This window comes from Nothoprocta perdicaria, unplaced genomic scaffold (genome assembly GCF_003342845.1).
Source record: "Nothoprocta perdicaria isolate Ctin4 unplaced genomic scaffold, notPer1 scaffold_247, whole genome shotgun sequence".
Taxonomy (NCBI): Eukaryota; Metazoa; Chordata; class Aves; order Tinamiformes; family Tinamidae; genus Nothoprocta; species Nothoprocta perdicaria.
In genome coordinates, this window is record NW_020455474.1 from 22 (window position 1) to 26,028 (window position 26,007).

General features: G+C 38.4%; 2 protein-coding genes across 2 annotated transcripts; one reads left to right on the forward strand and one right to left on the reverse strand.

The window, feature by feature from the left end:
• Window positions 1-1,510: 1,510 nt before the first annotated feature.
• DHX32 (DEAH-box helicase 32 (putative)) lies at window positions 1,511-18,340 on the forward strand (the record flags this gene model as incomplete). The annotated part of the gene is made up of 10 exons (XM_026039933.1): window positions 1,511-1,827; window positions 3,159-3,531; window positions 4,687-4,932; window positions 6,329-6,428; window positions 6,534-6,692; window positions 12,334-12,525; window positions 14,251-14,400; window positions 16,168-16,358; window positions 16,811-16,992; window positions 18,151-18,340. Coding segments are annotated over 10 exons (2,100 nt in total), but the record flags the coding sequence as incomplete, so codon positions are not given.
• An 8-nt stretch (window positions 18,341-18,348) lies between these two features.
• BCCIP (BRCA2 and CDKN1A interacting protein) lies at window positions 18,349-25,999 on the reverse strand. The gene is made up of 7 exons (XM_026039960.1): window positions 25,868-25,999; window positions 25,005-25,079; window positions 24,428-24,508; window positions 23,835-23,930; window positions 23,281-23,468; window positions 22,352-22,526; window positions 18,349-18,950 (listed from the first exon to the last, which is right to left on the reverse strand). Exons 1-7 carry the CDS (start codon window positions 25,997-25,999, stop codon window positions 18,780-18,782), a joined length of 918 nt encoding a protein of 305 aa, XP_025895745.1. The 3' UTR covers window positions 18,349-18,779.
• Window positions 26,000-26,007: the final 8 nt, after the last annotated feature.

Below are 26,007 nucleotides of genomic sequence, written 5' to 3' on the forward strand. Positions count from 1 at the left end.
TTTTTTTTTTTTTTTTTTAAAGTCTTCTATCTCAAGCAGCAGCAATATAAAATGCAAGCAAACCACTAGGATAATAAGGAAAGAAATGGTTACACTCTGCAATGCCTGTGAGGACTTCAGAGCATATTCTTACTTGGGAAACTGTGGTCTGGTTCTGATTACTGCTGTATCAGGAAAGAAATACAGTGGATTTTCAAGCAAGTGATAACATTAAGTGCTAAACCTCTAAGGGAATAAGGATGGCTGTTTCCATCAATAGTTAACCTCTCATTTCAGCCAAGAACAAATACTTCTGCTGCACAATACACAATTAATTTTTAGAACTCCTGTCAGAAGGATATCACTGAAGCCAAGATCTCACTTTGACTCAAAACACAAAGACCCAGCAGGACTGTCAAACTCTACTGGTATAATACATATAGCAACCAAAATCTATCACCTCAGTAAGCAGGGAAGAATTTTGACATATACCATTTCCTGAAATATGAGTGTTCATGACTGGGAATTAGGAGAAAACTTCCCTGCAGGTAAAGCTAGAGGACAACTTTTGGTTGTGGAGGCGTCTCATTATCTTTCACAGTCTTTGATGCTGGCCACAGCTAGAGATCACACATTGAACATGAGGAATCATTCTTTTAATTGGCAATGCCTGTGTTCCTACAAAAGAATTGTTATACACATGCTGGATACACACTGCCTACGGCCGGGAATCTTTAAAGAGGCAGGTCCTTACTCCACCTCTTGCTCACTGTAATTTATACAAAACAAACATTGCCTGATAGTAAACTCCTAGCTAATCACAGCCAGCTCTTTAAGTTGTTCTAAAAGAAGTTTCAAAAGATTTAACACTTTGCTGGCTCCCTTTAAAATAGTTCTAAAAACATAAATAACAAATAATTGTAAAAGTATTAGTTTACATACATTAAAGTAGGGTGATTGGAAAACTAATATTTTCACTAAAGTAACATTCACAATGGTATTTTACATTCTCATGACAACAACACACCAATTTAATATTCTCCAAAATGGATTTCCTACTGTAAACAGAAATTAGAGCACTACTGCTTAATTTTTCAGAGCAGTTCCTTTTCAGCTAGCTTTGTTTACAGACTTAATTAATCCACAATTACACATATTTATTCTGGTATTTACCAGTTTGGAATTGTCCTCTTCCTGGAACATGGTTCTTTTGTCAAGTACCTCAGTATGATTTAGCAAGGACAGGTTTACTGCTGAGCCAGCCGGGAAGCCCTTGCCAGCAGCCACACTAACAGTGTTGGATCAAGCAGCAGAGATACTTAAGGATGACATTGTGAGCGTTACCTGCTCCCCAGAGACCAATTCTGTCTCTTCTGCAGCATATCCAAACTCATGCAAGGTCAGCTGAGAAACTCCTAAATCAACCTTTAAGGTCTCTCAAGCATTTATGAGAGTCAGGGTGCTGACATTTATGCAGGCAGATAATGTGTGTCAGGTGCAGCTCCTCCGCCAGCAGTCGGGCAGATGGTAGCACCAGGTGCTCGGGTTGATAGAGTTCCTCCCCGTCGATTCCAAACTGCCTATTTCTTTTGCACTGCAGTCTCTGCCAAATGTGATAAATATTGAACGTACTTGTTTTCTTATTTACCTGAAGATTCCTCAGTGGTGTGCTGAGTACTGCCTCTCCAACCGCTACCAACACGGGGTGGTTGTATGCACCCAGGTGCACAAGCGGACAGCGGTGTGGCTGGCGTGGCGCGTGGCCGATGAAATGGATGTCAACGTTGGCCACGAAGTGGGGTATTTCATCCCGTTTGAAAGCTGCTGCACAGCAGAAACCATCCTGAGGTGTGTATTTGGTTTTTAATCCTGTTAACTTTATAAATATGTTACCATTTTTTACAAGGAACCTGCAAAAGTCAACAGCAGACAGCACTTGAGTAATTAGCTCTTTATTACATGAATGTAAGAAATTGTACAAGGCATGAAAGCCATTATGTGCCCAATCACGGTAAAGACTTAAAAAGGATAACGTTACAGCTGGTGCAAGTCCTGATTAGGTACCTTAGTATCCGCTCTATTGCTCTAGTTTTTCTTTCTCCTTCTGGTACAGAGTATTCATAACCATAAGAGAAAGTGAGAAAATCTGTCACAGAAAAAAAGCTGGAATGTAGAAGCAATCAAAGTATTGTCTGCTTGAGATGGAAAAAGCCATGGTTAGAAAAGGGTATATTCAATAACAAAAGAGAAATCATTTAGGAGGATTTTTTAAGGGATAAGAAAAGCACCTAACATGTTGAACGTGGGCTGAGAGCAAAAACACAGGGATTCTAACTTTGAGCCACCCCAACAGTTAGTGGAGTTCTATCAAATCACTTTCTTTGGCTCCTTAGCATGGCAGGAATAAGCAATAAAATTTAGATCACGAGCCTCACTCCCAACCACATGAGCTCACACTGATCTCCAGGGAAGCCAAGGGCACTGCTTGCTTCTGAAAATCCAGTTCAATAGCTCTTCATTTCACTTGTCCTTTCTCTTCCATGGAGAACTGGGTAATGCCCTTTCTGCAGCTGCACATGACGTAGGAGGGAGATGAATCTTATACTCTCTTGGATGTCCAAGCAGGTTTCAAGACGGTTCAAAGCTCTGCTGAGCAACACAGCAAAAAATAATCCCCTTGTAAAAGTGTTTGTATAGTAAGAACATTATGAATAACAGAGGGGAGGACATTACAATATGAATTAATCTCTCACCTTGGTTCCAGCATTGCCTCAGTATGTGTGTACTTTTTGACCTACCTAAAAGTATTAGTTTCTAGCTCAAGGATTAGTTATGCAAGATGCATAGATAGTTTGGAAGATGAAAAGCAATATATGTCACAATCTTAAGCTACAAGTATTTCTTTTTTTTTTTTGCCTACAGCATCCTTTAAAACATATTGCCACTTACTGTCATTGACTTTTGTTTTTAGCTATTTAAAAATAGCTTTAAAAGTATAATTCTTTTGAGACTGTATTTGAAATAAAACTATCAAAGAGGCTGTATTTTTTATCAAAACTTTATTGTTAGAACAAAAAGAACAAGGTCTTTGCTGTCCTCAGTACCCTGAAATAATATTGCAGAATCAAATCTGAATATTCAAGCTACACATTTGGTAGCTTTCTGCTTTTATATTGCAGATACTGTACAGACGACGTGCTGCAAAGAGAAATGATGTCTGTTCCTCTCCTCAACTACTATGGAGTCATCATCTTGGATGATGTGCATGAAAGAACTGTTCCAACTGATGCACTACTTGCCCTGCTTAAAGTTGTCTTAGTATCACGGCCAGAACTGAGGCTGGTGATACTCACTGCTCCCCATATGTCCAGCAAATTGCAGAATTATTACGGCAGTGTCCCCATCATACGAGTGCAAAGCAAACACCGCACAGAGGTTGTATACACTTGTGGCATCCAGAAAGACCACTTTCTGTCTGCACTAAGGCTGCTCTTTGAGATACACCATGCGAAAGAGAAGGGTGATATTGTGATCTTCCTGGCATGCGAACAAGTAAGTTCCTGATTCTAATAGTTCTGATTTTAATCAAGGAACAGTTTGTAGACCATATGAAAACTCAAATGTGAATATCTTGTTGCTGATATCTACGTTCCTGGACATGATAATAGTTTCTGTCACTTCAGGTTCTCCATATTACTCCATGCAGACACTGTGACATGCATACTGCTTTACCACAGACATGGCATAGACTACTGCAAGGAATTACCAGATGTTCTCTAAGCTTAGAAAAATGCCATCAGTCTTCTCTGATCTGGAATATGAAAAGTAGCAAAGGTGGCATTCATGACGAGGACCATTGATTCAAGGAGTTAAGACACTGCAGACTATTCTGGCATTGGGTAGATCACAATGTTATCACCCTTCTGCAGTAACACACATGTCCAGCATGCATATAAGTCCCATTTTTAAGTTTAAACCTGCCTGCAAGTTTTTTCAATGTTTGGTGCTTCTATTTTTGCTTGCAGACTTCTCAGCCATTTGTATGCTCCAACATCTTTAAAGCTTTTAAAGCTGGTGTTTTGTTAACACAGCTTAAGAACATTTTCTTGACTTTGTCCATCTTCACAGAACTTATTAACCCAGTTGGCAGCGGCTGCCTGTGCCAGGTGTGCGCTGTGCATACACAGAGCTCACTGCTCTCTCGAGGACATTGCCACCCAAGGCTCCCCTTGCCCAGCTTCAGCATTTTGAGGGCACCAGCACGTGTCATGCAGCACTCCCAGGTCTAAGCACACAACATGCCCACCAAAATAACTCCTCTTCAGCACTTACTCACCAATGCGAGCCCTACAAACATGAAGCTTGATCCTTGCTGCTCCCATACAATCCTTACGGACATCTGTCTTTCCCAGAGCTTGGCTTGGCCATGGTTAAAACCAGAGAAAAAATGTTTAGAAAACTGCACAAAAGACAACATTTCAAAAAAGAGTACAGCCATTCCCTAGTCTATATATACTGTAATAGAGTCGCTGGGTTCTTGCACATAAATCTATTCCATTTTGTTTTTCCCTTTAATTTAGATGATTCATGTTGGATTTAGCTGTTGTTATGGTTTGCTACCTAAAGTTCATTTTAGAAWAAATAAATGAGTTTGAAATTAGATATTGATATTTTTAATACTCATAAGAATTTTTCTTCCGATTATAGGAAATTGAGAAAGCCTATCAAATTATCAAACGAGAAGAGTCTAATTTAAATCCTGACCTTGGAGAACTCATCCCAATTCCTTTATACCCCACAAGAAAAGACTTCATTCCCAAACCAAAACAAGATAAACAGAAATGCTGCAAAAAGTACAGAAGAAAAGTGCTACTAACTACAAGTTTTGGAGAATCTTTAGTTTGGATAAAAAATGTAACATTTGTCATTGATGTCGGAGTTGAAAGAAGGAAGGTTAGTAAAACAACCAAAATCAGTAAGTCAACAAAGAATTATGTGGGAGGGGAGAGGGGCAGGTAATGAAATGTGGATAGTTTCTAAGAGATCAAGTATTTTTCCATTCTTAAGTCAGATTCCACAAGATTTTTCCACATTTGTATTACCAAAATATAACTATTTTGGAGACATTTTATGTGAAAACAAAGTAAGAAAGACCCACTTCTTAAAGAAGCTCCTACTCTTTCCGCATACACGTTTGGAAGGTGCTAAGGACACCTACATAGTGTCCAAATGCCTCAAAATGCTGAAATTCATTGAAATAATCTGTAATCACAATCAGTTAGTTGGCCTTGGGTTAGTTTAGACAGTAATATGGAAACAAATGGTTCCTCACACTTTAATTGCAAGAAAGTGTGAGAATTACCACACAGACACACATACACACAAAAAGTCAATATTTTTTCTGAGAAGAACTGAAGTTTAAAAGCAGTTTTCATGTGACCATGCATGGCCTAAATTATTGCTGAAGCTATAGCCATTTTCAATGAATGACAATGAATGAATCTTACTGCCACTTTTATCTGTAGCCCAAAATAAAATTAAGTGTTTGCAGACTTCTGTGAATCAAAATATGAAGTGATGGAAATTAATTAGTTTCAATGTGTTCCTGATGGCCTTCAAATCACAATTCTATCAAATTCTGTCAATACTCTATCAATAACACAATTTGTACTCTTTAATTGAATTACTTCTTCATAGCCATTAAAATTAGTTATATAATATTCATCCCTCAGTGATTGACTTTCAGCCACATGGATTAAATATCAATTCAACGTAGAGGGAACAGATGAGATACATGCAGAGGGAAATCTCAGGTACGTACTTTAATAGGGACATGTTGAATTTACACAGCAGGGAAAAAGTTTAAGCTCCTTAATTTAATCAAAATAAAAGCTGGATTAAGAAAAATTACAAGGTGGCTCTGTATCCCTTTACATCTTTGTCACAGTCCCTGTTTTTTAGGCTGGATTGAAAGATTTTGGTATTAACAATAAAAATCTGAAGTTACGATGGAGCAGAACATTAGACAGTGTCAGGACTGTCATAGGAAGAAACAAACGAACTTTCTGATGCATTTCCTGATATATGGATATGTGTGGTATGTKTTAGCAAGGTGCATTTATTTAGAAAGAAACATTCATCTTGGAATATACTTAGCAGCTATTGAAAAAGTTAAGTCTCTGACAATTTACTGAAGTGCTCACTGCTCTCATTGCAGAGCCACTTAAATATGTAATGGAGAAAGAAATGGAGCTGCTATTACACATTCTGTAAAATAACCTAGACGAGAATTCTGCATGGACCATGAATATTTGCATTGTCTGATGCCTAATATCTCTCTCATTTAAAGGTATACAATCCTAGAATCAGAGCAGACTCTGTTATAATGCAGCCTATCAGCAAAAGTCGAGCAGAGATGCACAACCAAATTCTGGGAATGTCTTCATCAGGTAGAATTACTAGCTCAAAATTCAAATTAATTAGCTCAAAGAAATAACGAAAGTCAACAAAACAATTTTAAAAATGCTTTTTTTTTTCCATGAAATGTCTTCCAGGAAAACTCTTCTGCTTGTACCCTGAAGAATTTACATACAAAGAAATGAAACCACATCTACCAGCCAAAATACAAGAATCAAACCTAACCAGCCTGGTTCTCTTCCTAAAGAGGATGGATATAGCAGGCTTGGGACACTGTGACTTCTTAAGTAGACCAGGTAATGATAATGCAGCTATTCTCCAAGTGCTTTATGCTTTGCTGGTATTTAAAGATGAATTTTGCTGTTATTCACAGTGCTGGTTTTAACAAATATGACGTACTTAAATTATTACTGCTCCCACCTTTACCTTTAYCTAGTAGCCCTGACAGTTCTGAGTACGATAGTTGTACTTACAAAAACTGCAGTGTTGCTCTGAAAAATCCTTCAGAAAGTATCTGAATGGAATTGAATGAAGAAAAAAAAATAATAYTTAGAGCATATTCTCATGTAGTGTTCATATTATTTTCCTGAAGGCTACAAAGAACACTTGGGTCCCATTGTACAAGGCATTGTACAGATATGCTCCTTTAATCAAAAGTGTACATTCCAAATAAACTGCTAGTGTTACCTAGGAGATTCATTTAGAGAAGCACAGCTTTGTTCTGATCCCCCGGCATCTCATATCTCAAATTTAAAATAAGCTCTTGCCCAAGGATATGATTTATAAAAATAAATGGAAATAGCTTTCAATACTAGTCAGAAAATACCCTAATTTTGAGGGTAGAATGCAAAGAAAGAGATTGGTTTTTTATTTTACTGACTTATTTTTTTGTTTTATTGCACTGAAAGGATATTCGTTTTTGTTCTAATCTACCACAAAATCCATCTAATTGCAAACTCCTCTGTGGATCTGAAGCCTTTTAAAAATGAGAGAAATAATACTGCTGCCTTCATTGGTTTGGGAATGATGGATTTGGGGATTTCTTGCTAGCTTTATTTGTGACTCCTAAACTGCCCTCCCTTTCCTCATATATATACACACACACAGCAAATTAGATCACTAGTCCTTATCATGTTGGGCATCATAACTAATCAGTAGCAAAGAGTTTAGCTCCCACTGTTGGGTGCAGTGATATATTCTAAGTGTAATTCTTAGGTGCAATACACCCCTGGGCAGGTGACCAGTGGAAACATGTCTAGAAGAAGGGTGAAAAAAATCTTGGTCAATTTGACAGGTAACTAATGCAAGATAGATGAGGATCAGGTGTTACCTCCACTCCTGACTCCAGGAAACTTTCATGGAAAATGGTTATGGATTACAGCTGGCTTCTATTCAAATCTAGAAAGTGTTTCACTAAAATCTGTTTTTTTTATATATATATAATATATATAAATAAAATATATTATATAAATATATACACACAATATATGTATATATACACACACATATATAYATAAACTAATATTTTTAAGAAAGTTATTCTTTTGCACTAGCATGAATTAGTAAATGTACTTTAGGAAAAGCATCATTATTTTTGGATTTAAAGGCAATAGCAACATACTATTCAGTATAAAAAGCTAGAAGCATTTAAGGATTTCACAGATGTAGGAATTGTTTTGTCTGTATTTCTGAGAAAATGCAGCTGAAGAAGAGATACTGCTGATGTGAACAAAACTGTAAAGGCATCTGATGAATACTTCAGTTTTACTTGGACTGGCATCAAATATGAAAAAGTTGCTGCTAACAAGACAGCAAGTGCAAGTTCAAGGTATTGAAGAGTTTGAGGCTTTATTTAGGAGTGTGAGGAATGCTGGACAAATTATTGGAATAAAGAAAACAAACACTATGGAGTTAACTGGAAGAAAGTGAGAACGTCTGTAGAATTTCCTGCCCACCTTCCTGTTGTAAGGCCCTATGTAATTAAACATTTTAGACATTGTTTTCACTTTCTATTACAGCTCTTTCCATCTTTAGGACAGGTCACACAGATGTGTTGCCCTTTAACTTTCTTATTCTCACCTCTGACTGGGCAACCAACCACATTCCAACTAAACCTTTAAAAATCTCCCTTCCACAATTCTCCAGAGACAACTATGAAATTTGAACTCTTTGAACATGGACAGCTTGAAATACCCAGTGTAAAATACTTCTGCTGACACAAGCAGGACTACTGCAGTGAGCACATTTGCAAARGGAGATAGATGCTGTACTAGGCGAGCTGACAGAACTCAAAACACATGCCAAGTGTTGGAGCAAACAGAAGACAGTCCCTGCTGACAACCTGATCGATGGTCTTGGTGTGGAAAGTCCACGTTTCCTTGTTCTGCACTGAGAGCCCTGACGTGCTGAACCCCCAGCTCCATGCAGTAGTCACCTCCAGCAGAACCAGAGAGAGACCTTCAAGTCCTATCACCCTTGCTGCCCAGCTCCAAATACTGCTCCCACGCAGCTGAAAGAAACCTCTGACTAATTCATCATGAGCCCTGAGGCCCAAAGCCTSCTGGATTAGCTGCCGCAGAGGAGCGTTGCAAGGGAGGCGAGGAGGCACGCAAAGGATGTCAGCTTCCCAAGAAGGCTACGTCACCTTTGCTTTAGTTACATAAGCTTTCTGTAATCCAAAGTGAGGAAGGAGCTTAAGCAAGAGGGAATATCCAAGATACAGGCCTAAGTAGAAAAGACAAGCGCCAAGCTCCTGAGATGAGTAATGAGGCTAATGAGGCTTCTCTGACCCTAAGGAGACTTCTCTGGAGAAAAGGTCTTATTTACTACCAATGTAAGCAAAGCCAGTCTGCCCATCCTCAGGCAAAAGTAGTATAAATTCAACTGGACACGCACACACACACATATTTCTGCATGCTCTACTCATTTGACTTGCCCCAAATAAGTTTCTATTCAGAATGAACAGTTATTAAAACAACCAGCCTTGCAGCTATGTTTCTCCCGAGCATAGTTTGTCCTGCACTTCGTTATTCCATAACTCTTCTGCTCCTTGGACCCAATTTCCTTTTAACTGAAGGGAGCACATACATAGCAGCATCTCCCATATGCTACTCACAGTAAAGCAAAATGCTAAAGGCTTTGCTGTGATTCATTCTGCCCAGTTACCACTGTGAAGTTTTCCTTGCAATCAAAACAGATGGAGGTATGGTTTTTGGTTTTGGTTTCTTGGGTTTTTTTTTTTAAATCAAAGGTGATTTTTTTCTACACAAAATATTTTCACTGTGGTGTCAGAGCAGTGCATGAACATAAACTGCTAAAAAGAAAAAAGCCAGAGGTACACTGAAATTCATAAAAGAGAAAGCAAGGTGCATAATATAGTAAGAATTCAGAGAGGTACTTCACAGTCTGTTCCCTATACATGACAGTAAAGGATACATAGCAAACAAGAAGAAGAAATTACATCACGAAAGCATTTTATTTCTGCTCAGGAACAATATGCACAAGCTTTCTCCCTGCTCTTCTTTGAGGTAAAATAAAAGCAAGGATTAACTCTGACTCATTACAGCGTTATGAAAAGCAACAAACATGTCAGGCTTCCAGCTGCTGCGTTTAAGTCATGCCATAATCGAAACGAGCACATTCAGCAGACTCGTTACCCTTTTTAGAATTCATGAGCCATATGAAAATGGATTTGGCATCGCACTTCTGAAGTACATTATTTGAATTCCTGTGCCATTATAATCGCAAGGTCTTTACATTTTTATCAGTTAATCAACTAGATGGGAGACAAAAGAATTCCTTTCCCATAAATTGCAGCCACATTATGTATGATTTTGTAAATCACTGGAAAATTCTTTATTTAAACTATGCAAATCAGTAKAAAAACTAAGCCATACAAAATTTCCATGAGAAAATAGTCAAGGTGAAAGCAGATGGCACATTCTGCATTCATGCAGAACCATCACAAACAATTTTCAAATTAAAATCTCTCCTTGTGGTCACGGATGCCATGACATTTAAGAGCTGTACTATTGTAACACTAGGAATAAATTTCTAGAATATCCACAATATCACTTCAGACTGTTTCAGAGATGAAGTTTGTTTCCTCCACTCCTTTTTTTTTTTTTGTTATTAGAAGCAAACTATGTCAAAGAAACTCCTTTAGAAGGTCTGCTTCTGAACATAGATGCAYCTTCACAATGCATCTTCAAAGTAGATTCCTTGTATTAATGTTTTAATTTTTGAATCCAAATAAATAGCTTAATGTATCTCATAATTAAAATGCACATACCTGACAGGTCACAGCTCTTAAAGCTCTGGCCATATGCTGTAACTGCTCCATAAAAAGCATCCTGCTAAAGCTGGGCTACTCTTACCTTATTTACTAGAGAGAAACAAAGGAAACCAGAGCTGGAAAACTTGTTAAATTATGCACTTTTTTAAGATCTGCTGCATACTGCAGAGTCATCTACATGCTCTGAGCATGACACAGAGCAGATAGAAAAGGGGCTTCACCGAGCAGTGATGACAAGTCCGCCTGTTTGCAGGGGAAGCTCTGGCCAGTCGCTGACCCGCCAGGGCCTCGTGGCACAAAGGCACCTCAGGGAGCATTACGAGGCAGCTTCATCGTGGCGACACAAACAGGCTTGGGGAAAACTTTTTGAATAATTTGAWGGAAATCTGCCATGGGATTTCCTCATAATCTTCCTTATCCAAGGAGTAAAGCTAAAAAGCAATGACAACAGAAAACATATTTCTCTAGAACTAGTCTCCTTGCAGTAAAGACCTTGGCAGTTCCTCATACTACCAAGTATAACTGGAAATCCTATTTCATTTCTATCCCTAAGATTCTTTTTTTATTATTATTATTTACATTTATTATTTGGTACATCGCTACACTACTTGCTTTCTTATGGAACAAGAACAACACCTATATGTTTATTTTGTCAAATAGCAAAGTTTACCATTTCAGTCATTTAAGAGGGATACAGCAAAGATTAAAGTCAAAGGTACCTTTAGAAAAATAACAATTCCTGCCGGTATCTTAACATTTCAGCCTGCAGGCTTGGCTGCTTCAGCTTTCACACTCACTCTCTAGCTATGTGCACCATGGTTGCACATGAAGCTCTTCCTTGCCTGCTCAGCTTAAGGGAGCTACTTTCATCAATAGCAGATTTTCCAGAAACCTTCTAGATGCACCCCTCACATTCTGCTGGCATCACCTATCAGGAAAAAAAAAAGTATATAAATAATAGTAAAACAAAAAACTAGCCTGAAATAGGTGTTCTCTTAGTGTAAACAGTAAGAAAGTGCTGCCAGTTGCTAGGGAGACGTTTTCTTCATTTTCTTTTACTAGGTTTTTATTGTCTTCTGACTTCATGAGAAACTGTTAAAAAGAACTCAAAATACCTGCAACTGTAGGATGTATAAAAATGATAAGCGAGCTGGAAGTTCTGCAAATGTCTTTTTTCTTCCCTCATTTCATGGTTAGAACCCTTTTGCTTAGACCTGCTGTGTATTTGGTAACTCCTGAAAAGGAAAGCACATGGACCCAGAAAAACAACTGGACCTTGAAGGCTGCCAGGTGCGCCCTGGTCTTTCTGAGGACAGGACCAGCCCCGGACACAGCCAGTGTGTAACACACCATTAACCATTCACCATGACTGAACTTGTCACAAAAACTACTCTGACAGCAAAGAAGATCAACAAAATCTGTAGATGCATTACTCTAACACCTTATCTTCTTCCTCCTGTTCCTTCCAGGACATTCTCAGCCTTTAGTCCACCCCATTTGTTATTTCTTTCTGCCCGTTCTCAAGTAGCTGACTTCAATCGCTTTAACACAGGAAATATAAAACTAAAATACTAAAAGAATTCGGGCGTTTATTGATATGGAACCATTCCTAAAGCTTTTGAATTATCTTTCTTTTTTATTAGCTCCTGAAAGTTTGATGCAGGCTTTGGAAGATCTTGATTATCTAGCAGCCCTGGATAATCATGGAAACCTTTCAGAATTTGGAATTATCATGTCAGAATTTCCTCTAGATCCACAATTGTCCAAGTCGATTTTGGCTTCATGTGAATTTGAATGTGTTGATGAAATGCTCACCATCGCGGCCATGCTAACAGGTACTCCGAAATAACGTCTTAGTGTTTGTGTCACCTGCCCAAATCCACGGCGACTCGTTCAAAGCCTACTCGTGCAGACAAGCCAAAGCCAAGACTTTAGTTACTTTGACTTGGCAGCCAAAGCCAAAACTTTAGTTACTCAAGTTGTTTTTACCTAAGTAAATGAGTGTCTTGGGCTATTTAAGTCTTGATTTTGAATATGCAGTGAAACACAAGTAATGTGCAACTCAGTGAAGTTCACAGACAGCACTGCCTGGGCTCCAGCCCCATGCCTCAGAGACCCCATTAGCTCAGCTTTTGTCAGAAAGCATACACAGAACATCTCATTAAAATGAGCTATTACAGARCAGAGCTGGAAATTAGTGGGAACTTATAAACAATATTGAACTGTTGACCTAAAAAGAATTACTTTATGATCTTATTGCTCCGCTTTGAATACAATAATTAAAAAAAAAACCCATAACCATAAGTGTTCAGACCATCCTGTCCTGATGGATTACACTGCTGCTACATGGCAATGTGACACAAACCAGCTGGCTCCAACCTTGAACATGCAGCGTCTGGAGACAGAACATTTATATTAAAAGTTATTAACCATAGAATTTCTTTGATTTGACAGAACTTTCAAGTTAACACATGAAAAGACAGATATTTAAAGTCCATTAAGTCTGTTAGATGGTAGGCTGCAGTTTCCAAAATACAAAGCTGCTGTTGAAGTCTGTATGTCAAAGAGGCACAAAATCAAACATAACTCGGGGAAAGTGATTTCAGCTCAAGTTCAAATAGCAAATGATGTCAAGGACTTCCCAGGATGCCACCAGATAACACAGGACAAGGCTACACCTGAGATTTTGGGTCTGTGCTGCATAGTTATTCTGGCTCCAGTAACCTTTCGCTGCCTTGCTCCTCTCTCCGCAATAGCCTCCTACCCCATGCAGGGCTCCATCCTGCCTGATCCCCAAGCCAAAACCAATGCTGAGAGCTACTGACAGCTCCCACCTCACCTGTGGAAAATCCTGCCTCGCYGTGTACTTCCCAGGGAGGAACACCCTTGCCCAGAAACGGTGSAGGGGTCTTGGGCTGCAGGAAGCCCAAGCTTCATTAGCTCTCCTGCTTATAGGATAACTTGCTTTGAGGTTTAACACTGGGCCTGTAGTTATTTGGACGAGATCATCTCTAGAGGTCCCTTCCAACCTTAACCATTCTGTGATTCTGTATTTAAGATAAAAAAATTTAAGGCCATAAATACGATGGATTGAGCATTTCAATTTTTAAAAAGCTCAAATGTCTGAAAAAATGCAGTTATGTAGCACAGTACCACTACAAGAGTAAAGTGAAATGGAAGGGCACAAACTTTTAACAAATAGAAACAAATGGGAGCATTTAATCCATAGATTCAGGGTTTTTTCCTACAGTAGAGAAACTATATGCTTAGATGCTGGATGAATGGGACAATGCTGTTAAGAAGCATCTTGGCATCTCTCTAGAAGGCCCCTCACCTTCTTCTATGCTTCTAGCACAAATAACATAAAACAAAAGATAGAAGGAACATCCACATGAGTAAAAAGCTTAGTAAGTACCACTGATTTGGTTTTTCAGTATTCCTCCAACACTGAAGATTAAAGGGAACCAAGAAAAAAAAAGCCTGGTGGTGACCGAGCACAGGGCCTTGTCTGGGTCGTGCAATAAGCATCTTATTAACTGCTGGCTTGAATCTTTCCTAAGCTCCCAACTGCTTCTCCCGGGCACCTCCTGGAACAGAGGAGATTGCTCTCACCTGCTGGCGAAAGTTCTCACACCCTGCAGGAGATCACTTCACCCTCATCAATGTCTTCAATGCTTTCAAGGAGGCCAGTGGAAGCTCCACAAACCAGTGTAAGTACATGCACAACAGACAAAATAAAGCATGCTGGTTACACATTTTTTTACAAAAGGAAAACTAGTTGTTCATATTTGGTTCATGAACTGCCCTTGGCTGATTCTTTCCAGAATCATTCACAGGGAAGAAGAAAAGCCTAAGATAGCAGCCACTGCAAACAGACACTGCAATTTTAATTCCTAAACTGTCTCATCCAAGGGGGATACATAAGCACTGTTATAGTTGTCATTTGAAGTGACATTAAATAAAAACAGAAAAAAAATAGTTCCTTCATATAATAAGCCACACCGGATCCACACTTATGAAGGCATTTGATTGCATAGCATATAATTGTTAGGATATATATATTAAAACCATATAATTGTTCACATTTCTTCGATAAGTTACAGACTAAGAGTCTGGAAAAGTTTTAAGGAAAAGTTTGGGAGATGGGAAACAACTCTCACAATACTTATGGAAAACTAAACAGAAGGAGAAACCCAAAGGGTAGATTTGAAAAATAAACAGGTGGACAGAGCTCTGGGAGTGTCCACAAAAGTGCTGTATGGAATAGGGGAATGCTCTTTGCCGAGCATTCATAACTGCTGAGAACTTTATGATCAGCTCCCAATAAAGTTCATTAGCTGAAGGCAGAGGCTTTACTTTTGTTGCCATGCATTCCATAACGCCAGTAGGTTAGAACTGTCAGCTACCTCTTTGTCCTACCATTTAAAGAGGAATTAAGACATTCAGGATTCAGACCATGCAACGTTTTGGACATAAGTTGTTAAATCTTGATTTAACGTTTCATGCAGAGGCTCAAGATAGAGGCTCTGCATCCAAGCCAGACTTCTCGAGTGCASCACAACCCAACAGGCAAGTAAGCGTCAGGATGGTTGTCCTGTCAGGAGGACCTAGCCACACACAGAGGGTAGAAGGTCCTTCCTCGGTACTGATCTGTGTCCATGAAGAATTCCAGAGTGGCTCGTGTTACGAGTGACATGTTTGGCTTCACTCACAAGGTTGCAGAGCAGACAGGAGCTCTTCCAAGTGTCTCCCTAAGTGGAAGTTCACTAGACTTGCTCACTTAGCCAGAGTCCAATGCTTAGACAGTGTAGTGGTACATTTATATACTCCAAATAATAATGGAAGTTGAGTGTCATCTGATTAACAGTTACTGTCATCTATACTGTTACACCAGCTTACAATATGTTTAACTTTGGATGTTAGAAAGTGCTAAAAAAAAAGAAAATCTATTAAGCACACTTTAAATGAAGGAAGTGCAGCATTGTTGCCTGTGAGAGACGGTGCTGAGCACCAGCTCTCTGTCCAAAGCAGGACAGCTTCATGTTCAGTGATGGCAGAAAAGAGGTCCAGGAGAACCTCCTCTTTAGCAGTTGCAGTTCCACACCCCGGCCTGGATCCAGATCACCTGGAAACAGAGCTGCTACCAACTGTTTTAAACGTTTGCACTGTTTAAAGCTAGTATTTGAAATATGGGATTTAGAATTTTAACTGCATCTTTTTGAATAAAAAAAAACAGTAAAATTAAGAATGCAAAGTTTTGCCCACAAATGTTCCCTTTACCAGCAAGATCAGCAGGCCGTAACTGTCCATATGGCACCTGTTACCAGAAGTTGGACAGCTCTGACACAGTCACTCACTCCAAAATGATTTGAATCTATTGTACCAGCCAAACAACATTTTATAGAGCCACATCACTGTGAGCAGTACCTAGCGGTATGACTGTACTTTAAGCCAAAATTGTTTTTTCCCCTCCACAGACTACAGTAATGAGAAATGGTGTCGTGATTATTTTCTAAGCTGTTCTGCACTGAGGATGGCAGAAACTATTAAAGCTGAACTAGTAGAGATTATGAGACGGATTGAACTTCCCATTTCAGAACCAGATTTTGGATCTGAAGAAAATATTCTCAGCATAAAGAAATCTCTCATATCTGGTTACTTTATGCACGTAAGTGAAATTCTTGTTGTAATATTTTGACGCATTGTTAAATACAAAACTTCCAGAGAACTGAAGTTAAGCATGRTAATCTTCTGATTTTCACAAAAGATAAAAGACTTTTCCTTCTGTGTATCAGATAAACATTTTCTGTTTCTCTGGGGTTCAACTACCACAACCTGAAACCCACACTAACGTGGAAGAGGGTAACTTTTGTCAATACGCCTTTCACTCAAAGTAACTCTTAAGAAAACTCTTAACACTATTCTCTCAGGTATTATAACATCTTTGAAGWTGTTTATGTGAAAACATTCTGAAACCAGGAAAGTGATCAGTTGAGTATCTATGTTCCTTCTGAGAGAAACTATATAGATACAAGTTTTAGTTTAAATTTAATGGGCAAAACCTGATCCATGCATCTTATATATTCAGTTAAATAACGGATAACTCTTTGCTCGTTTTAGATTGCTCGTGATGTGGATGGCTCAGGTAACTACTTAATGCTAACACACAGACAAGTAGCTCAGCTTCATCCTTTCTCATCGTATTACAACACCAGAAGGATTCCCGAGTGGGTTCTGTTCCATGAGTTTAGCWTATCAGAAGACAATTCCATCAGGGTCGTCTCCGAGATATCACCTGACCTGTAAGTGAACACTGAAGCTTCTGTCAGCGATGCCTCTGCAACCAAAGCATAATTTAAGTCACAAATGGAGTAAGGATGCGTATGTGTATCAACAGCAATGCTTGGAGAAGTCAGCTCCTGTTATCTTCTCTTCCTTTTTCTTTGTCACAAAAGTAGCTGTTTTCTGGCTCTGCTGCAAAATAGTTGCAAACCTAACTGATTCACTCAGGGTAAGGGGGGCTGGAGAGAAGTCAGTAAGGTATTCACAGCAACAAAGAACAAACTTTCTATCCTATCAAGCAGAATGATGCAGTTGGCATCACTGGAATGGTAGGGAAAGTTGTTTTGCACAYTTCAATATACTGAATATATKAAATGTATTTTTTTCTTGTTACCATATTGTTCTGTTGCTGTGTGCATCTTTAGTCTATTACTGTTTCTTTTAGTGCAGAAATACCACTGAAGTCAGCCTTTCATATTTCCTAAACTTGGCCTGTCTTTTTTTGTAGTCCATGTCTGTCACTGTAATTTATTCACTTCCTCCATTTAAAAAACACCTACCAATAGCAAAAGTTTCTTAAAAGGGAGTACATATTATAAAGCAAGACTCAAGGAAAAGTTAGAATAGGTGAAGAGTGTTCAGTGCCCTGTACACTCCCACCTCCCTGCTATCTTTTTTCCCAATGTTTTATGTGCCCAATGAGGTAAATCACACCACACAACTGTTTGAGGATTCAAGAAACAACMACAGTCTTCCCTCTGTCTACATCTCTTAGCATTGTGAATAGACATTTCACTGGCAAAGCTGCCCTGTCATTTCTCTTTCCAAGGGCTATACAAACTCCCTTCGCATCTACACTTTTACTGAGCCAAAAAGCTGCTACRTTCAGTCTGGAAAAAAAATACTACTTATTTTATGTTCAGTGTTGAGAAATGAAATACAATCACCTAAAACACTGGCTGAGGGCATTAACTGCAAGGCTACTGAAAGCACAAATCCAATGTACATCTTGTAGGGTGTTTCATTTTCGACTTTAAGTGCCAACTTGTAGGTGTCTATATCGAAGTTTTACTGGCTCTCCTGCACACAAGCCTGGAAACAGCTAGTGAACATTCTAAAATRCAATTGAATAATAATGATTTGTAATGTAATGTAATAATGTTTTATTTCCTCACCAGATTCGTGGAGCTGGCACCTCAGTACTATTTTACCAACCTTCCTCCTAGCGAAAGTAAGGATATGCTGCARGAAGTCATCAATCATTTGTCACCCGTTTCAACCATGGAGGAACAGAAAGCAAACTATGACAAGGAAGAATGTGGAAAATATCCCCAAAGTCCCACTGAACAAAGATGTATTATTCAATGACTTTAAAAAATCAAGTATCATATATTGAATAAAAATCGGATATACAATATACATTYCAATTTTAAACCTTGTTATTATTTTGAACTTTTGGTATAAAGGCATTTAACAGGAGATATTCACTTTAAGAAGTAATTTTCTTATGGAGAAGAGTTGAGAGTTGTTCGCTGAAACGACAACGTATGATGGAGATTTTGTTAAAAGAATTATTAAAAAAGCAGTTCATCAAGTTTCCTTGTAACACCAAATTCTTACTGAAYATTTAATGACATTTTAAAACACTGATTTGATTGGTATTGATAGTTTTGTCAGCTACTTTTCTTCTGTGTGTGTAAAAGAAACGTGAGCAGCACAAAACTGAACTCAAGAGCAGTCTCCTGAAGCGACTGGAAAGTCCTAGTTCTGCATCACTGCTTTATAAAAACAGTATTCACCGGAAAGCTTAGAGTGAGAGATAGTCTCTGAGTTTATCCATAATTGCATGAATCCCATCAGCTGGGATGATCATAACCGTCCGCAAAGGTTTCATTGGAACGTCATCAAAGGACCATCTGCCGCCCAAACACGTGTCACACTCCTCTTGCACAGAGTAGTTGAACTTCAGAAGAGCTTTCTAAGAAAACAAATGCATTAAAATTAAATAAAACAGCATGATAGTACATCATACCAAGAGTAAAATGACATGCATATTATAAAATAAAACCTCTTTTCTCCCCTTTCAGTAAGTCCACCAAAACAATCTAAACCAGAAATCCCTAAACTACTTTTCTGCAGAATTTAAAAGCATTTATTCTAAAATGTGATTTATGATAATTACAAGTAATCAGAAAAAAAAGACAGAGAAGAAAAAACGATGGCCCCTGTACTTGCTTGCCACGGATGGTTTTAGGTATTTTAGCAGAGAGCAAGACACTGTTCTATCATAGTAAGAAGCAGAGCCCTTAGAAGTTATTGTGCCAAGCGGCAGGAAATCTTRGGCAAGCTCAGGAATGGCAGACTTACTCAAGAGTAATCCACTAGCTTTAAGAATGAGATTTGGTAGCTCAACCTAAACSTGGTAAGAGAAGCAGCAAGAGTCTCCAGATAGAATAGGGCCTGCAATAAACACAGTGGTTTGGTGTGGGTTCTGTAYGGAAGGTCTGTAGAGGACAGAGTGTGCTCTGCTGCTGTCATGGTCAGCAGCTTAAAGTTCCAAAAATCAACCTATTTGTAAGAATAGTAATTTCTTCTCTCAAATTGCCAGTAGAGATTTTAAATATTAGCAGTCTGGATAAAGCACGGGATGTGCRCTAAGGAGAATCTTGAGCAGAATTTCAAAAAGTCCTTGAAAGCATCCAAATGACAGAGCCCTGAAAGGCATATTTACAGAAGATGATTCCTCAAGTTACTTTCTATAATGCAAATATTCATCTTTTCTGTGAAATGTATTACAACATATAGATAGTCTTTTTACTAGTTTTCCCAGACAAAATGCCTAGTGGGTAGGGAGGGGGCGGGGGGGAAGGAGGTGAAAAACCCCACAGTTAATCTTTCTAGCTTTCACACCAGTTGATTTCAGAAGTATGAACTCAGCCTCTAAGTGAAAAAATTAATCCTTTTTTTGCAAGGAAAGTTAGGTTCAGTCTCCCTACAGGTTTGCTACTTACTAACAGTATCTCAAAGCTATAAACTGACTTTTGGAAGAAACAAGTTAAAGGAGTGGCTTTGCTCAAGAACAAACAATTTGAGGAATGACAGCCCTAAACCTTCAATCAGTTCCAAGGCTGGTTATAATAGAGCTTATCTTCTGCTCACTYAGTAACATTTTAAGGAGCTGACATCTTTCTGTTTCATTTGGCTCTAAGTGTCTGCCCCACTGCATTTTATAGCATTCTAATCAACATTTCGCATGATCAGGGAAGGATATACACTCTACCTCTAATTAATTTTGCACATATACATCCAGGGAAGAGACCCACTTAATATGGTTTTCTTTTTCAGCAATCTTTCTAGTATATTTAAAAAATGCATTTTAAATATTATAGAGGATATTGGATTCAGTTTGAATCTATGCACTTGAGTTGAAAATTATTACATTTTATATAAAAGATGACAGGCCTCAAAACACCAGTCAAAACAACAAGCAGAGGTAAAAACAACAAGCAAAGGTAAATAAAAAATAGGTCTTCTAGCACACGATCTCCACAGACACAGGGTAACCAAAAGCTCCTGTCCTCACGTTTTTCCAGAACATGCTTACACAGAATTCAAACTAAGGTGCTCTAGATTGCCGTGGCAGAAACAGGAAAASCCTAAACTCACTTGTGAATAAAGGCTAACATAGTATTTCCTAAAGCTAAAAGAAACGTGTCCACTTAATTTTTTCTTCTTCTTAAAAAACAGAAATCACAGCCTTATTGTAGCCACTAACAAAGACTGTCACAAATGATTACACAGAAGAACTCTTGCCATTAACCACATGATACATGTGCAAATACTTTTATCTTGGAGGCAGTTCCAAAAATGAAAAATAGGCTCTTGACACAGTGATAATATTGTGGAATAATTTTTTTTAAAGCTCTGAAAAAAAAAAGAACACTGTAAAATCCTATGCACTTCAAATTACATTTTAATTTCCTACATCTTCCCTTCTTGATTTGGCTTGGTACCAGTCTAGTTGCGTATATAAGTTCCCTTAGGAAATTAGAAGCAGTATTTTCATCTCTGTTTCAGCACTTTATATTGATATGCTTGTTCAAAAACAAAAAAATAAAGGGAGGTGGTGATAACGGCTTGTTTGGATCTAGAAAAAAAAATGCAGCTCAGATGTAGTCTGAGTAGTTTTAAAAAAAACAGGTTTACAAAAGTGAAATGGATTAAACAGCTTTCCACACCACCTCACCAGCAGCACAGATGCAGAGTTCTGCATCTGGTGAGTTTCTTGGGAAAAATTCCCAGAGCAGCAGACTCCATTGCATCACCAAATTCTGAATGAAGTCTCAACATCTGTTTTTATGACAACAATCCAACTACGTAGCGGGAAGGAAGAGAGATCTGTTCATTTCAGTATTGACGTACATGGTAGATTGTGATTGAGATGTCAAAACAAGRATTCATCTGCATTTTTTCTTGGATAATTTTTTGATTAACTTACAGCACCCTTACAAGCTACCATCTATTGTCTGAGCTGCTATTCTTTAAACCCCCTTGTGATGTGAATCATTTCAACTCGAATTCTACTGAAAGCTATTTAAGCTAATAGGTGATACCTGCATTTCACATGCCTACAAGTCTTATTTTTCAGCAATTGACACAGCAATTTAGCAAGTCTTTCATACCTTATTATTCAGATTAAAGAGGACTACTGCTCCATTTCCTAACTAAGTAAGAATCTGAAAGCTTTGTAAAAAAACATTCAGAAGTGATTGGACATGCTGCTGAAGACCCACACTTCTGCTCATCTATTCACTGTAAAAATGCCAAAGTTTCATTCACAAAAATTTCAGCAAGACTGAGAGCTTTTCCATTCATATGAATGTCATAAGAACAAGCCAAAGAGATGGAATTCTGACAATTCTTTTAGGCCGAGACACTGAAAATTGCACCTGATCTTTCTTTTGCAGTTTCTGCTTATTTCCAGTCTCTCATGAATTTTCCCGTTATTCTCAYAGCGTTGGGGAACTGTTCAGATAGAAATGCTGCCACAGGCAGAACCTGGCAATAGTATATTTACAGTTCTGCTGTAAGCTGTGACCTTATAAAAATAGCATACTGATAAACTGATCCCAAAACAGAGGGATAATTTAATAATTTGTGCTTACCGAGAACACCTTTCAGCAGCTCTCTAAAAACAAAGCATTTTCTTCAATAAACAAAAATAGTTTGCTTGCTCAATACATAAAACTATTGGGATTTAATTGTAAAGATATATAACCAACTTTTAAGCGTTTCCTTTAAAGCTAAAGAGAATTTTTTTTTCTCCCCTTTGCAGCGTCATCAAAAAGTATTTTGATTTCTCAGTACCCAGTGTGTTACCTCATAAAAGAATTCTTCTTCTGCATTTGCAAACATTAATTGCTCCTGTTGCTTATTTCCTCCTCCTCTCTTAGGATTGCTCTTTGTGGCTTCTGTAAAGGTCTTGCTGATAAGAAGATAGTAGTGGCACTTTCCACACGGCTTGTTTTTTTTCTGTGCATCAGTCATCTCCTTCCTAGAGGCAAATAAATGGTTACATACACAATTTCAACCTTTCTCAAAAGTAAACCTCACAACATATAACACTGCATAAAGGAGATTGATAAAAGGATATTTGTAATGCATTCTATTCTTTTATTAGTATCTCAGGAAAAAAAATCATTTGCCATATGCATTCCTACTACTTAAGCATGGTAAGTATACTTTAAGTCAACATTAAAAGTATGAATACTGCCTTCTGCCCAGTGCCTTCCCCCCCGCCCCCGCCTCTAACAGAATCTTTGTTTATGGCATCCTTTTACAGACTGTTTGCCACRTGAGGCTTCTCCTGCAAAAACACTACAATATCACTTCCAGGTGGCACTACCACTGGAAAGCCAGAAGGAACTGTCATCTGTCCTCAGGTTAAACATGTTACCACTGCAACACTCCAATACCTCTAAGGCAACAAGGCAGACACCAGATTTCTAACTGTAATATCTGCTGATTACCAGCATACTATAAACAATTATCATTTTAAATTTTTTTACATCAGTATGAAAAACTAAATCAACAGTTGTTTCTTTAGTAACGCAGTACATAATTTCAAGGGTTTTCCTCTGTTTAAAGAGTTTGACTAAGAATATTTTAAAATTAATGAATACCAAAGATAAACTTTTCATGTCTTCAATGTACAGTAACGCTCTCTTCATGCAGTTTTATTTWAAAAAAAATTCTGGAGAAATATGAAGGAAAACAATATAGCTCAACATCATGTTAGAAAGACTTACTGAAGCTGCTGGTGCATGGGCAGTGCTATCTGAGGTGGTACATTAATGAATCTCTCACTCAGCAGGAGACCCACAGGCTTAGCATTATCATTCAGGATTTTATCCAGTTGTTCCACTACATGCTGCTCACAGTTCTTCTCACACCGACTCAAAATCAGCTCTTTGATTTGCTCAGCGCATTGTGTACCCTGGAATCAAAGGGTACATTTTCTTTATATCACAGAACAATTATTTACACAAGAAGAAAACCTCCAAAAGCGAACTTCAAGGGAATATTCAATAACTCTATGGGTACTTTTCTCAAGTTGTCTAAAGCATTGTATAATTTCTCTGAAATTATTATTTATCCACCTCGAAGCTAAGGGCAAACAAAGGTTATTAACTGTCAGGAATGCAGCTATGAACTAAACTCCAATACACTAACAGCAGAATTCAAAAGTTGTAAAGGAAGTAAAGAAATACAGAATTATCTAGCTTTAACTTTCTATTCTATGGTTAGCTTTATGTTTGACTGAAGTTGCATAGGACTAGATCCAAGTTAGCGAAGTACCAACCTTCCTTTCAGTTAAGTTTACGAGGCTGATAAAACCGAAGACTTCATCTATATCGTCATCATCRTCATCACCGCTGTCTTCTTGGACTTCAGCTTGCTATTTAGTAAGAGAAAAAAAAATTAACAGCTCACATTGGCATTCTGCTTCCCTTCCTTAGAGCAAAGGATATTTCTCTCCAGAAGATGTCATCTTCTGCATTCAAATCTGCACAGAGAACCTTAACTTCACAACCTTAACTTCTGGTCAAGGTTATGTAAGTGTCACATCATTGAATTTGTTGGTGCATTTGGAACTATATCATTAGCTTCTGCATCAGGATCTACAGTAAGGCCCTAGAATTGGATAGCTCATATTTAGAAAAGAGCATCTTTGTACAAGGAAAGGACACATCGTATTTAAAATCCATTTTCTTCAGCTTCCAAAGTAGGGAAGTATACCTGAGAAGTCTTAACATACACAGAGTAACAGAGTTTTGATAGAAAGGGAAAGGAAAAGCTCAAGAAAAGCCAAGCAATGATCTACTTTTGCCACAAGTCTGCTATTTCAACATAAAACATATTGTACTGTTTTCAAAAGAGATTTAGTTTTCCTACCTTGATAGTACTTCCAATATRATTCTGTTGTATTAACAAATCAGTTAATTCAGCAATGTTAACAGGAGCTTTTAGAAACAACTGGAAAACAAACAAACAAGTATTACAGAATAGTATAGTTCTAAACCTTCTTCATAATGTGGACCACTTAGGAGAACTAAGATATCATCAATTTCTCTAAATTGCTATTTAATATTCTGTATCATTTTTATTTTCAATTTAGTATTTAACATCCTTTATTGTAATACTCCRAACAGCAAAAATAAACAGTTGAAGGGCTTACTACATAATCCTCCCCAAACTAACATTCTGCATTTCTAGGCAACACAAATATTTCTAGGCTGAAACTAATACAGCAGAGACAGAAAACGACAACACACTGTGAAAGAGCAACCCTCCAGTTTCGGGTTAGAGTTTTCAAAACSACCGCACATTTATTGAAACGCTCTTTACAAGCTCATCCCCCACAAAACTATGAATCAATAGTACAAAGAGCACAAACTGATGACTTTGTGTAACTTTCTAAAGGCTGTTTCTCAAAATAAACATCAACCCAGTCCACAAAGCATCAGAGTACCTGCTGAAGTAACTTCTTTATCCCATTGTGATCATTGTCCGATATTGAATGCGCTTCAAATTCAACATTCACTTCCTGTATACAAGCAAAACACAGGATATCAAACACATGCTTGGCAGAAACCTAAATGAAACTGAACCATACAAAACAAAATAAAGACAAATACTGCTGAACATCAGAGATTTATTTCCATCCTTCAGTAACACCAGCAGTTGTTACAGTTTTTAATCACAATTTTCTCCCCACACCCTAGAGAAGCAGCCTGTTTCATAGTGCCACAAGTCTTCATTTCCATCCAGCTGCGCAAGCTAATATTCCATTTCCCTGTGATTTGAGAGGGTTTTCCTCTCTGATCCTTTTCCATATTCATAATGATAATTAAACAGACTATTTGGTGTTGATAGCAATATTTAAGTGATTGCCTTTAGCCCCACATAGGAATTCACATGGGCAACTTACACCCACTTTACCTACAAGTCTGTAAAAAAAAAAAAAAAAGTTCCAGAAAAAACAATATGAAATACACAAAATTAATTTTAAAAAGATTCTTGATAAGAGTTACCTCAACATATATCACCCTATAGATAATCAACACGTTTTGATATACTATATAGCTTTAATAAAGAATTGAGACCTGCGGCCCGAGGGCAGGCCCTGCACCGTGGGCCTCAAAGCAGGAGCACCCCTGCTAATACACGCTTTATCAAGGGAATAAAACCTGTCCCAAGGGAATAACACTTCAACGTTACTAAGCCCATATCATGCTGCAGGAAAATATAAAATATTGAAGATTGCGGAGGCCGCGGCGAGGGCAGATGGCGCCGGCCGCGCCGCGAGCGCGGCTCCCTCCCCGCCCCTGTCACCTCATCGATCCTCTCGTCCGAGTCCGAGTCGCTCGAGGTCGCCTCCGACTCGGAGCCCGGCTCGGAGCCGGACTCGGAGGCGCGCTCGTCGGCGGGCGGCGGCGGCGGGCGCCGCTTGGGCCGCGTGGCCATGTTGCGGC